Raw genomic sequence first — 13,807 nt, forward strand, 5'->3', positions numbered from 1 at the left:
CCCCAGTCCCTGTGAGCCCTCCCGGCAAGCCGCAAAAGAACTGCCAGCCCTCAAGGCACACTGACAGACATGATATACCAGAGTGATATTTTTTTTCAGTGGCAACACTCAGCAAACAGGAATATTGTCATCCATTCTCAGCAGTAGTCATAAAAAAATGAGCAAGTAAAAGTAGTATTTGCTATAAATCAATCATTCATGGCAACTGCACAGTGAGTGTCTGTGTGCATGTGTGTCTATTTATCTCTCACACTTGTACAGACTTAGGAAGGAAGACAGAGTATGTACCAGGGAAATACTGAGTATCTTTATTGTGTTGATTCTCCTTTTGCTTTTCCAAGGAAAATACATAGGCACGAATAACATTAGTTCTGTTACACTTTGGTGGAAATGAGATGCTGCCCTCAGCACCGCTGTTTCTCGTCCTATGTTGAGTCATGCAGTATAGATATTTTATCCTGCCAATGCCTCTGCTGTAAGACCACAGATCATGTTATCACTTTACAAATATAGCATATTAGTACATCTGGAAAGCTAGTCACGCTGTGGGGTTCAGACAGGTCTGGCTGGCCACGAGCTGTACTGCTGCTATAAACAACCTCTGTGTCCCAAATTAAATAACCACAGAGTACACTCAGGAGCTCTGGACACTCGTGTTCTTTAGTAGTAGGTAAGTGATAGATTTGCTGATTGTTGTATTTCTTCATATGTGTGGGGTCAAGGTAGGAAATAGCAGTGAAAGTGAAATGTCGTTATCAGGTCTTTGCTGCTGCTACTGTGCTGTGGATTTTTAAGTGTTAATGTATATGGGAAAACAGCTGAAATACAAGGCATTAATCCAAAGTGATGTGTTTGCTGGATACCTTTAAAGATAGTAAGCTTCACCCCATATGTTTTTTCCTCTAAATACATTTACATTTGTGACAAATCCAAACTGTATAATTTAGGAAAGCTTTCAAGACTCCAGCTACTTGCTCACTCCATGACTCATTTGTAGTAAACCCTTGCTATTACATCTCAAGGACATATGCTGGTGTGTGAATGATTTTCAATAAAAAAATGATTGGGGTAGTTTGGTCATATATCTTTGTTGTCTGTCAAAATTTAGAGTGGAGCTTAAAAAGAGTTATAGAAGTTCAGTTTCTGAAGGCCACTTACAGCTAATCTAACATGGTATAGGAAATCCAACTTGCCAAATATTTTGTGAGCAAAACCTTTCATTTAAAGTCAAATGTTGTCATCATTGACATATTACTTTCTGTAGGCTAAATGGTACTGACCAGTTCGCCTCCTTTTGGTAGTAGTTAACTCAGCACTGTTGCCAGGATCAAAAAGGATCCTACCAAAGAGTTTCATTCACTTTGCTCAGAGAAAAGGTGGAGGTGAAGAACTGCTACAAGAAGGATGCCCAGCTGTCTATGCCACCTGTTTCTCCTATCTACAGGCATGAGAGAATGTGGTGGAAAATTCTAAGGCTACATCAGTGGCCAGGGAAGAAAACTGAGGTAATACAGCTGTGGTGGGGTTTGGACCACTTAAGCTAAGCTAACTTAGCTGCTGAAGTAGTTAAAAACAGCATATTATCTTGCTTATCTAAATTGTTTGTTCTATCATCTTAAATCATGTAATCTGAGTTTTTAGGCTATGAGCATTTTACTCAACATATGAGTAAATTTGAAATGACTAAAAGGCTTGAGTCATAGGTCAGACATGGGTTTTTGCTCACTTTCTGCAACATGGGAAGATGCAGGTAGTAGGATAGAATTCTTCTTAGTTCAGTGCATGGAAAATGGACCTAGAGAGCAAAAGGACGTAGTAAAAATTTTGTCTATTCTCTGTTATCTTGCTATTCTCAATTAGGAAATGCAATCTAAAATAATATTTCTAATGGTGTCACCCATAAAACTAACTCCACAAGCTGCTGCCAGTGTATGAAAGATAACTCTAGTAGTCCTTCTTCCTGGAGATGGCCAAAGCCCATTATCCATATGCTGAATGTAAATAAGTCCATTAAAGGTTCTGCTAAAAAAAAAATAAAAATAAAAATCAATGACATAAAACAGGTCTGAGAACCCTGAGACTGTAACTTTCTGCTTAATTAAAATAATAATATATGAAAGTTTCCATGTTTTGTTCATTGGTACTGTGCGCAAATTTATTTGTCATGTGTCTTTGAATAAGTAATTGATTTGGAGTATTTCTAATTCTTAATACATTCTCTAGCTTTTTGAGGATTTTTTTGTCTACTACCCATGACAATTGTTTTCATCTGCTGATTACAGCTATATTCGTAGATTCAACCACTTTTAAAAATATTTAATATACTTTTGAGCTCACTGTTATTCCTTTGACAAAAAACAACCTTAAAATACATCCCCATCAGACCTCTCTCAATCTTGAGAGAAATAGACCTCTCTTCAGTAATGCCCTGTGAAAAAATAAAGAATGGCTTTGTGTCATAGACATCCAGTGTTTTGTTAGCTACATTGCCAGTGGAAGAATCACCTTGAATAATTAGTCAGCTCACTGAAGTGTTAGGGGAATACATCTGTAATAAATCCCCTTGCATATGTGACATCTATCATGCTTAATGGTAAACATATCAGTGCTACAAGAGTTGAAGTACAAGGATTCAGCTGTAATTCAGCTGCTAATTAATCCATAATTAAAGACCTAATTAATGAACAGCCCAGTGAAAAATTATCTGAAAATCAAGATGTGAAGACTGGAGTGATAAAGGGGAATCTTTGTGAGACTGGTTATTTTACATCAAGAATACCAACTGATTAATGAGAACTGTCAGTAAGATATTGTGCTGCAGCACTGGACAATAAGAAATATGCTTAGAAAAATGTGTGGAAACCAAGCTCAGCCCTTCAATGTCTATATTCACCTTTTTTTTTTTTTTTTGATGTTCATAGTTAGTTATTCTTACCTGAAGTATAAGTAATAGGTTAAGAAAAAAATATTTGTTCGATTAGCTCTGGTATATAAACTATGAAAAAGTTATTTATTTATGTGTTAAAGAGGCTAATGTCAGATTTTGTCCTTAAAAAACTCTTTTATATAATAAATAGAAAACTCAAAAATAACTTGATTTATCAGAGCATTTAGGATTAAGAACTGTGATATGCAAATACACTAATTTCTGAAATTAACTTCAGTGAAAGCTGGACTACTAAATAGTTTGGAAATGTTGCTGTCTATGTTTGTTTATCTAGGAGCTGGCTGCCTGAGAATGCGCTCTTGAGAGAGCAGGAGGGAACATTTCAAACTCCCAAAACATCTGGGCTTGTGTCCAGGTGTCAGGACTGCTTTCTTAAGCCTGAAGCAGCTTGTTCCTTTTCTCTTCTATTTACTTTGTGGTGCAGCAGCATTTACTGGATCTCTACAGACCCAGGGCTTCTAGGGGATTACCTGCCATGATGCACAGGGTTTCCCTGCCTACACGTTCTCCCTTTAAGCATGCATATATGATCTGAGGTGTGATCTAACTTGGGTCCCTTACCTGAAACTCTGACTGGTAAATCTGCACATTTGGCAGGTTTAGCTACAGATAAACCTGCAAAACTTCTGGGGAGAATAATTCCCTGATGGTGTAGAGTAAGCTTGTTTTACCAGCAGAAGTACTGTGTAGGGAAAAACAGCTTCCTGCTCTGCAGTCCCCTCCCACTTCCAAAGTAGCACTGCCCCATTTAAGAATTGCGCAGTTAGCATACCATAATTGTATTCTGTGGCCAGTGTCACCCTTTCGATTGCTCTTGCAAGCATCGTGCATCTGTAATTTAATCTTTCCTTGATAACACAAAAAATGTGTTTAATTGGTATACAAAGGTCAGGTTCCTTTTGAATTATTTAAAGACTCGTGAGATAAATAACTTGATCATTCTGAAGCATTCAATGTGTGAGTCAGCTTACTTCCTAAGAAATTATTTACAGGATTCGTAGGAGACATGTTCACTCACGCTTTCCCCTATGTAATCCTGCCAGTAATATTCATGAAACCTTAGCAGATCTCCCACATGGATTATCTGAAAGAAAAAGGGCTCAAGTGAACAAGACCATTAAACAAATTGAAGAAAGAAAAACATTAATATTTTGGTTACTCAGCAATGGAAAGTTTATACAGTGTTATTTTTGAAGGCAACCGAGACCCATATAAACTCTGAAGGATTGTAACAGAGACTAATATTGGCTGTATTAGTAGTTAGCGGAACTATGTTGGACAGCTTTCTGACTAAGGAGATGACATGGGTTTTGTTCTATAGAATACACACTGCACAGGCAAGTTGGCCAGTACTAACACTGACACCAGCTGTGTTCGGATGAGGCTAGACTATAATATAATAAAGCAAATGTAATTTTGGCATATGACTAACTGTATTAAACACACTCTAGACAAGACAGAGATAACCTTGACAAACAGCAAGAAGCTTTAAAAGAGTTGATATAGTCAGTTCTGGAAGGCCATGTGGTCATCATATCTAAGATGACTCTTACCCTATGCTCCACGACTTTCCTTTCAAAAGATGTTGCTTCTCAGAGCATCTATATATCTCAGGTGCTGAGATGAAGGCAGAAATGTTGCAAACTGTTCATTCAATGAAACTGATGATCTGAAGTGCACTTCTATAAGATTTCTGTGTGGAATTCAGTGCTACTTTTAGCTTACCTGTCCTTAAGCAGTTTGCTTCTTCAAGATCAGACAGGTCATGCTATTGTGTTGAACACACAGGTAACTTACATGAAACTCCTTCAGCATCAAAGACAGAGTTGCAGAAAAGCACTCCCATTTAAACAAACAAACAAAAACCACCACAACAAAAACAAAATAAAACAAGTTGCCTAAGTGGTCCAGCATAGCCCAGTTTTGCCCGGTTTTGCTACACTTCCAGATGTATTGCAAGTTATCATTTTTCTCCTTTTTCCCAACCCCAGTTAAACATCAAAACAAAACAACAAACAAAGAGTCAAATTCTCTGGTAACAGAGGCCAAATAAGAACAAAAACAACAGAGTGGTCAAGACAGCAATGGCTGTTGTCAAAAATGGCCAGGGAATTGCCTAGCAGGTCTATGGCATACCTGTAAATCATAGAATCACAGAATAACAGAATAGCTTGGGTTGAAGGGGATTTTAAAGAAAATCTAGTTCCAACCATCCATTAGGTCAGGCTGCACCATTCTAATAGATCAACATCCTTCTTGTGCAGGGGACGCTAAACACAAGGGGATGACATAGCAGTAACTGAAGGGCGCGAGGGATTTTAGGAGGTAGCATACTAAATCTGAGAATAACCATACATAGAAATAATAAAGATTATAGACGTTACAAGGCAGATGCCTTCTTTTTTATTCTGTAGTTTTTCAACACCTTACCAAACAGATCTTAGTCTAGAGCTCCTGGGTCCTGCTACTGTGGAAAGAAGTCCAAGGGGGATGCTAGAGAGCTGTCTGGGTGCCTTTAGGTCAATTTACACAATAAAATAAAATAAATGATAAAATAAAAGTAATCCATGAATATACTTAAGCAGATGCTTTTACAAGAAATAACATTTGGCATTAATGTTTTATTATTTCAATGAAAACACAATGAGTGTCATCACTAAGATTTTGATTTTTTTTTTTCTCACCTAATCCTCCAAATGCTTAAGTGTGTTAGTATTCTTTAGCACATAAGAAATGCCTTTGATTTTAATAGGTCTATTTATATATGTAGTAGTATGAATAAAATTTTTACAAAATAGTAAAATAATAGTTCTGTCTTCTTCTTAAGACCAGAAATCTCAATAAAATATTTGTAAAGGTCTTTGTTTTGTTCAGTGCTTACAGGGACAACATATAGCAATCAGAGAATTAAAACAATACAGAGTGTCATTGTGTAAGCATGCACATCTGCTCAGCTTCAACTGGCCCAAAGAGGCAGTAGATTATTAAATTGCCTGGAAAGAAATAAAAATTGGTTTCAGTGTTGAAGTGGAGCCTGAAGTAGAGCAAGGCTGAGAGACTTCTTAAGGAGAGGGGATTTTTAAGGTTCTCTAGTGAAAGCATGGGGCTCTGGAAAGATGACATTGAGAAAAAATATTGTAGACATAGTACCTCAGACTGAAAGCACAGCCCTCATGGGAAGAAAAGTAAATTCCTTTTTTAGAATGTAGATTGGATAAAAGTTACCTTTAAGGATTCTCGTGTATGCATTATTGGTGAAAACTAGGTATGACCTAGTTTTCCTTATTGAGGAAAAGAATATGTTGCAATAGCCATAGTGCTGAAAGGGATTTTTTTTAAAATATTTTTTAATATGATTATTATTAAAGATAATATTTTTGTTCTCACTTTCTCTTCCACTTTTCTCTTTCTGAGGAAAAATATAAAAAGAAGGAATGAGAAAAAGAAAAGGAAACATCTCTGCCGTTAGTTCAAGTTTCACTGGTTAAAGACTCTAGTGTCACTTTGCCACATAGTGCAAATACTTATTCTTAAAAAGCTCTTTTAATGTTGAAAGTAATTACTTAAAATATATTTTACTTAAAAATATTGCCTAAAAAGTAATGTGTACCTAATTCCGAAAGGAAAACTTTTCAATCATTAAAAAAAATATTTAACCTAATAGTCAGCTTTACTTCTGAGATAACTATTGCGAAAAAAATTAGACAAGAAATAAGGCTGACTTCCCAGTATGTTGTCTTTTAAGGATATTGGTTAAAGCCCTGTAGATTACTTCTCTGGAGGTGTAAATGACCAGGGATAAGATCATTGGCTTCCATAGGCGCACACAGAGAACTGTTTTTTTTTTTTTTTTTTTTTTCTCCCCCTCTGGAAAGCACTGTGCTATCATACACTACTCAAGAGCCTTACTTTTGTGATCTATCTCACTAATAACTCATAAGACTGAATGAACATTATAACAGTACATCATATAAGAAAGGTGAGCTGATGATCCACAGCATTGTATAGATATACATATCACCCAAGGAAGATGGCATTAAGTTGCAAACTCTGCCTCGTTATGAAGCAGGGCTTTGCAGATGCTGGCTCCATAGTCGGGACTTGTCCTTATCGAAAACAAAGTTGCCTATTACTTGTGGAAGAAATAAATTGTATATGAATATCTCTATCTATCTATCTATCTATCTATCTATCTATCTATCTATCATCTATCTACTTATCTATCATCTATCTACTTATCTATCATGATTGTTTTTCACTTACTGCTTTGTTGATGGGTTGGGTAATCCTCACAAGAATGACCAAACTAGTCCTTAATGAACATGTATGGGGTGTTAAAGGAGCAATGCTGAATTACAAAAGGATGGGGAAACTGGAGGGAGAAGAGGGCTGAAGTATGTGTATAACAACCATCTCTACACATCCTTCTTTTAGTGTAGCAGTTGGAATAGGTGACTGCTTTGAGTGTGGCAATTTGACTACGTGACCTCCAGAGCCCCCCTCACACATTCTGTGATTAGTAACAAAGGGTAAAATATACATAGTGATTATCTGTGAAGATTCTATGTATGGGAAGGAAAACAGGTGTGGAATGCTAGTTGAAGGGAAGTTAAAAGAAGTCTATAATGAGGCATGTCTCAACTCAGAGGTAACTTCCCATCTGTGACTACAATGTGATAGATTCGGTTCTTGTGCAGGCCTAATACAATGATTGGAAGAAAGCAATTGTTGTGTGTGAGCTTGAATAGGATCATCTCTATGTTCTAGAAATAGAAATTATTTTTGGTAGCTGTTTTCTCCATCTCAAATTCTTTCCACACATGAGTAAGCACCCTGAAGAACCTGCTCTTGGTATCAGATTAGTCTACTATCTTCCTGCTTGCCAGACTCCCTTTCCTGGACAACATCTGTAACATCTCATAATGAATGGCACCTGAACTTGGAGAGAAATATGGTTAATTCTTTATGCCCATGTTTCATGCCATCCTGGTTGATTCTCTTTGTTCATATTTCAGCCCCAAAATTCTGTGAATTTTGTTGAGTGGCCTTTTCTGAGCTGTAGCTAGCAACAAACTTTTGTGTTTATCCTGTTGAACATTTCTAGAACCTTACCACCATATGATCTAATCAGGATTTGTAGCTCTGTTCATTTTGAACAGATTAGTCCTCAGGAGTTATGATGGACACCTCTCACCTCCCACCCCTATTCCTCTTGTACTTGGACTTACCATTGAAGAGAAACTCCAATGCATCACTGTTTAATCCAATATGTGGATAGAAGTTGTATAAAGTTTTCCATCCTGAGCATATAATAAATCAGTGTCTCAATAAAGAACAGATGACTTAACATGAGAGACAGGAAGGCGGGGAACAAGTCAAGAAAATAGAGTACTTTCACAGTTCATTCAGACTTTTTGTTGATTAAGGCCATCTAGTTCCAGCAGAGGTCAAGTGTCCAGCTGCCACTTCACTGTCTCTCAGCAATTCAGCTCCTGCAATAGCCCTTCTACCAAAACAGAGTGCTATGAGTTGATCTATTAAAATGAATTAGATCCTGAAGAGTGACTGCAGCTACTGTGAGGAGGAAGTTCTGGTTACCGTGTTTCTTGATTTAGACAACGGAGGAGAGTGCTTTATTTTAGGTGATAACCAGTTTCCTATAAATTAATTGTGAAAACATTTTAGGAAGGTGCGTCTGATTATAGATAAACCATTCCACTGAGAATAAGGTCACCGTTCTCATTACACTGCTATTAATGGGGTTTTGACTCAGCTGTTCTCAGCAGTCAGTTCCAGGTAGGCTATGAACAATTTTTTGCTTCATTGTTAATGCTTGTAAGGATAAACAAGCAATGGGAGAAGTTTTATGTTCACCAAAGATAGCAGATATCTAACCATCCTAAAATAGAGAAGATTTTGTTGTCCAAAAATATCAGTCTCTGTGTATCAGTATCTCTGTGCTAGCATTTGGATGTTTTTATTAAGGATGTTTCTTACTAACATGACAAATAAGGTGGACAGGTAGGAACTTTTCCTTTTGGTATACATCTTCATAATTCATTTTAATCCACACTACATGTCTTCCAGAGGACATTACAGTGTTTTGCTGGCTCAGAAGATATTATTCCTCTATGTGTTATGTATTATAGAGAGATCTATATGTAAAGAGAAAAGGGACAGTTATGATAGTACAAGAGGAAAAATGCAGAAGAGAGAATATTTCTCCCTTCCTCCTCAGTATTATAACAGAAGGACAGAGAAATTGGGCCATTTTCAATAGCCCCAACTGAAGGATGTAGAGCTTGGAAAAAATTATTACAGGCAGGTCTGAGAAAAACATAATAGCTGAAAACTTAAAATACCCAGTAAAGAAAATGGCAGATTGCTTTTTCAGTTATCAGTGGATGTTCCAATGGTGCCTCCCTCCCTCCCTCCCTCCCTCCCTTCCTTCCTTCCTTCCGTTCTTCCTTCTTCCTTCCTTCCTTCCTTCCTTCCTTCCTTCCTTCCTTCCTTCCTTCCTTCCTTCCTTCCTTCCTTCCTTCCTTCCTTCCTTCCTTCCTTCCTTCCTTCCTTCCTTCCTTCCTTCCTTCCTTCCTTCCTTCCTTCCTTCCTTCCTTCCTTCCTTCCTTCCTTCCTTCCTTCCTTCCTTCCTTCCTTCCTTCCTTCCTTCCTTCCTTCCTTCCTTCCTTCCTTCCTTCCTTCCTTCCTTCCTTCCTTCCTTTCTTTCTTTCTTTCTTTCTTTCTTTCTTTCTTTCTTTCTTTCTTTCTTTCTTTCTTTCTTTCTTTCTTTCTTTCTTTCTTTCTTTCTTTCTTTCTTTCTTTCTCTTGTTCTCACTTTCTCTTTCTCTCTCTCTCCCTCTCCCTATCTTTCTTTCTTTTGAAAACTGAATGGTATAATAAAAGTGGAATCTAATGAAGTCTCAATCTATGGAAACCTCAAAGTATAAATAGCTGATTTTGCTTTTCTCTTTTTCTATATGAAAACAATTATTTTTAAAAAGCTTCAATGTTCTGTTTTGTAAGACTTGTTCACAGTGGTCCAGCACATGAACTAATAATGACAGAAATGATCTGTACCTGTATTTCATGAAAAAAATTGTGTTGTGAGGATTACACCCTCACCAGTGACTCCGGGCAAGAGAGCAAGAGTGCTGTTTTACCTGTTTCTCAAGATTTATACTTATATTTGTTAGTGATTTGTTTCCTTTTTGATACTGAACCATTCCTACAGATTAGTATGGGACACCATATTGCCATTCACACTATGTTTCATAAGATGCAAATCCAAGGTTTTCTCTTGTGGTAGTTAAAGGTGCTCCAGCATGTTTTTTCCCTCCTCAAGTTGCAAGATGATACAGTTCCTATTTGGCCAAGCTCAGTGATGTTCCCCTTTAAAGAGAATGAGAACTTTGTGATGAACTTTGGGAAAAGAAAGTTTTTTTGTTTTGTTTTGTTTTGTTTTGTTTTTTGTTTTTTGTTTTTGTTTTTTTAACTGAATAGGGAAGGATTGGTGAGCTGGGATCCAGTTCAGCTCAGTTCTTAACATCACATTAAAGATGGCCTCAGGTTGTAATACTTTGGTATTAACTCTTGAATTGTTGGGAGATTAACTTGGCATTGCTAGTTGGTTGAGGGAGGTGATAAACGCTCTACTCTGTGCTGGTATGGCCTCACCTAAAGTACTGTGGCCTCACCGCAAGTACTGTGTGCAGCTCTGGGCACCACAGTACAAAAAGGACATTAAACCGTCGGAGAGTGTCCAGAGGAGGGCGACAAAGACGGTGAAGGGCCTAGAAAGGAAGACACACGAGGAGCAGCTGAGGTCACTGGGCATGTTCAGCTTGGAGAAGAGGAAGCTGAGGGGGGACTTCATTGTGGTATACAACTTCCTCACGAGGGGGAGTGGAGAGGCAGATGACATATTCTCTGTAAACACCAGTGATAGGACCGGCAGGAATGGTGTTAAGCTGAGGTAGGCGAAGTTTAGGCTGGACATCAGGAAGAGGTTCTTCAATGAGAGGGTGGTTGCACACTGGAACAGGCTCCCCAGTGAAGTAGTCACTGCACCAAGCCTGTCTGAATTTAAAAAGTGATTGGACTGTGCACTTAGTCATATGGTCTAAACTTTTGGGCAGACATGTGCGGTGCCAGGAGTTGGACTTGATGATCCTTATGGGTCCCTTCCAACTTGGGATATTCTATGATTCTATGATTTACATGTCCTAGTAAATGGGGATCTTATCTTTGCAGAAGGTAAGTTTTTATTTTGTGTTATAGGACAGATCTTTTAACTAATTTCAGAGTGTCCTGGTTACAGTTAGAACAGAATTAATTTTCTTCCTAGTAGCTGGTTGAATGCGGTATTTTGGCTTAGGATGAGAAGAGTGCTGATATCACCCCGATGTTTTAATTGTTGCAGAGCAGTGCTTATACCAAGCCAAGGACATCTCAGCCTTTTGCTCTGTCCTGCCAACAGGCAGGCTGGGGGTGCAGTAAGAGCTGGGAGGGGACAGACCCAGGACAGGTGACCCAAACTAGCCCAAGGGGTATTCCATACCATCTGACGTCATGCTAAACAATATATAGGGGTGGGTAGCCGGGGGAGGGGGCGGGACTGCTCGGGGTTAGGCTGGGCATCAGTCAGCGGGTGGTGAGCAATTGCATTGTGCATCACTTGTTTGTACATATTATTATTAGTAGTACTATTATCATCATTGTATTATTATTATTATTATTGTTATTATTATTTTCCTGTCTCATTAAACTGTCTTTATCTCAACTCATGGGCTTCACTTTCCATTTCTCTCCCCCGTCCCAGAGAGGGAGGGGGAGGGTGAGCGAACGGCTGCGTGGTGTTTAGCTGGTGGCCGTGTTAAACCACGACATAGAGATAAACACCTACAGTTACAGTAGGACAGGATTACTTAGGTCCATAAAAATCATTATGGTAGGAATTCACGACGGAGTGCTTTTGCATGATTTATGATGAATAAATACTGTATTAGTTCTCATTTTAACACTAGTTACATAAATTGCTACAACCACAAAGTCCTTAAAGTTATTTTCATCAGTGTTACTTAATCAAATTGGTAGTTTATTGCAACTGTGTCTTCATCTTTGACAGGGAAAAGTGCAAGTATTCCAGAAAATTTAACATTTATCTGTAGCCATTAATTTTATATAGAAATACCTTGTGTATAACATTAATTACTGCTAGCACAAAACACTACCAAAAATAGGTAAGATAGAAAGCATGTTATGTTAATATTTCTTTTGATTTTTTTTTCCTCTTAAGCTTAACGAAACATGATTTTTCAGTCCCTTATTTTTCTCATTGTTCTCTCCCAAAGTGATCATGATGGCTTCTTCTTGCAGGAGAAGCTTAATGTCAACAGTATGGGGCATCAGGTGATAATATTTGACTTTTCTCTCATAAGAGGACTGTGGGAAACTCGAGTTAAGAAGAACAAAGAACGTCAGAGGAAAGAGAAAGAAAGATTAGAAAAAAGCTCATTAGAGAAGTAAGCCAAATTTTCTTTCTTTCTTTTCTTTTTTTTTTTTTAATTGAAATCATTATTATCCATTATATTGGAATATACTAAGCATTATTAGACTGTTTTTTATTTGTGTGTGTGTTTGTGTGAGATTTCTTGAGTTCATACTGCTTTCTCATAAAGGATTTTAAGAGAAGTATAATACATGCTATGTACTAACTATGCATGTATTTCATTTGCCCCATTCTTTCCTATGTAAATTGTGATCTAGTGATGGTGTATTTCGCTTGTCTACTGTGAAGATTTAATCTGAAGAGAAAAATCATACATTTCATACCTTTCTAATGCTTGTATGCTATAGTGCTTTTTACTATGGAATTCATGAAAACATGCTCATAAAATACAGTATGGCAAAATACTTAAAATCTTATTGAGTTGACAAGAGAAGTAAAATGATTGCAATAAATGGACATATACAAATATTTCTGAATAGAAGAGAGAACGTAGAAAAAAAAAACCAAACACTACCAGAAGATTTTTTTGTTGTTCAGATATTAAAAAGACCCTTGATTATAGAGCTTATACCACTAATCATTATTTTATATATATATTTAACTTACTGTTTCTTTAAGCAATATTTTGCTTTCTTTATGTATGTCCCTATTAGAGACACTGAAATATTACACTGTGCTGGCAATATTAGAAATATATGACTTACGTTTTTTTCCCCTCTGAGGAGAGAACAAAGCAATAAAAATCACTTTATGCTTTAAAAATAAAATACACAATGTTAAACAGTGCCCTCATTTAAGGATACTAGATCTTGGTGCAACATTTTGAAGATCTGACTTAAAGATTCTGACTATCAGTGCAGCTATGCTGACCTTGCAGCAGAACAGCTTGGTTAAGAGGAGATCAGGGAAATGTACAGTTTGATTGCCTTTTCTGTATGAACTTTCTCTTCAAAACATTCATAGTGACAATCTTGCTTCTCTCATCTTTACATAAATCCTATGTTAAAAAACATAATCCTAAGAAAATAAAGAAGAAGAAGAAAAAAAAGATCTTCCTTCAGATTAACAAAAATAAGTTTTCTTTTTGGTATGAGCTGAGGGGCAGAGGAAGTTTGCTGTTGTAAGTGTTCATGATGGTGGAAAATAGAAGTGAAGTCATTTGTGTTGAAATCTCATTAAATCTGATTTCTGTCCCAGCTGTTATATCACAGAATCAAAGAATGGCTGAAGTTGAAAGGGACCTCAGAAGGTAATCTGGTTCAACCCCCCTGCTCAAGCAGGGACACCTAGAGCAGGTGGCCAAGAACCATGAGGACCATGTCCTGGGAACTTGTGAGGATTTCCAATGAGGG

The 13,807-nt window shown here is 37.4% G+C and overlaps 1 protein-coding gene across 2 annotated transcripts in view; it reads left to right on the plus strand.

The window, feature by feature from the left end:
* Window positions 1-577: 577 nt before the first annotated feature.
* Window positions 578-13,807, plus strand: part of LRRC2 (leucine rich repeat containing 2) — a 74,522-nt gene continuing 61,292 nt past the window's right edge. Inside the window, exons 1-2 of one of the 2 annotated variants that reach the window (XM_084503725.1) lie at window positions 578-670; window positions 12,323-12,468. In XM_084503725.1, coding sequence (XP_084359851.1) covers window positions 12,344-12,468 — 125 coding nt within the window. In that variant the 5' untranslated portion in view covers window positions 578-670; window positions 12,323-12,343. Of the gene's footprint in view, window positions 671-10,800; window positions 10,920-12,322; window positions 12,469-13,807 lie in introns of those variants that run through there. The other variant, XM_084503726.1, reaches the window with a different exon arrangement.

This window comes from Aythya ferina (genome assembly GCF_964211825.1).
Source record: "Aythya ferina genome assembly, chromosome: Z".
Classification (NCBI taxonomy): Eukaryota; Metazoa; Chordata; class Aves; order Anseriformes; family Anatidae; genus Aythya; species Aythya ferina.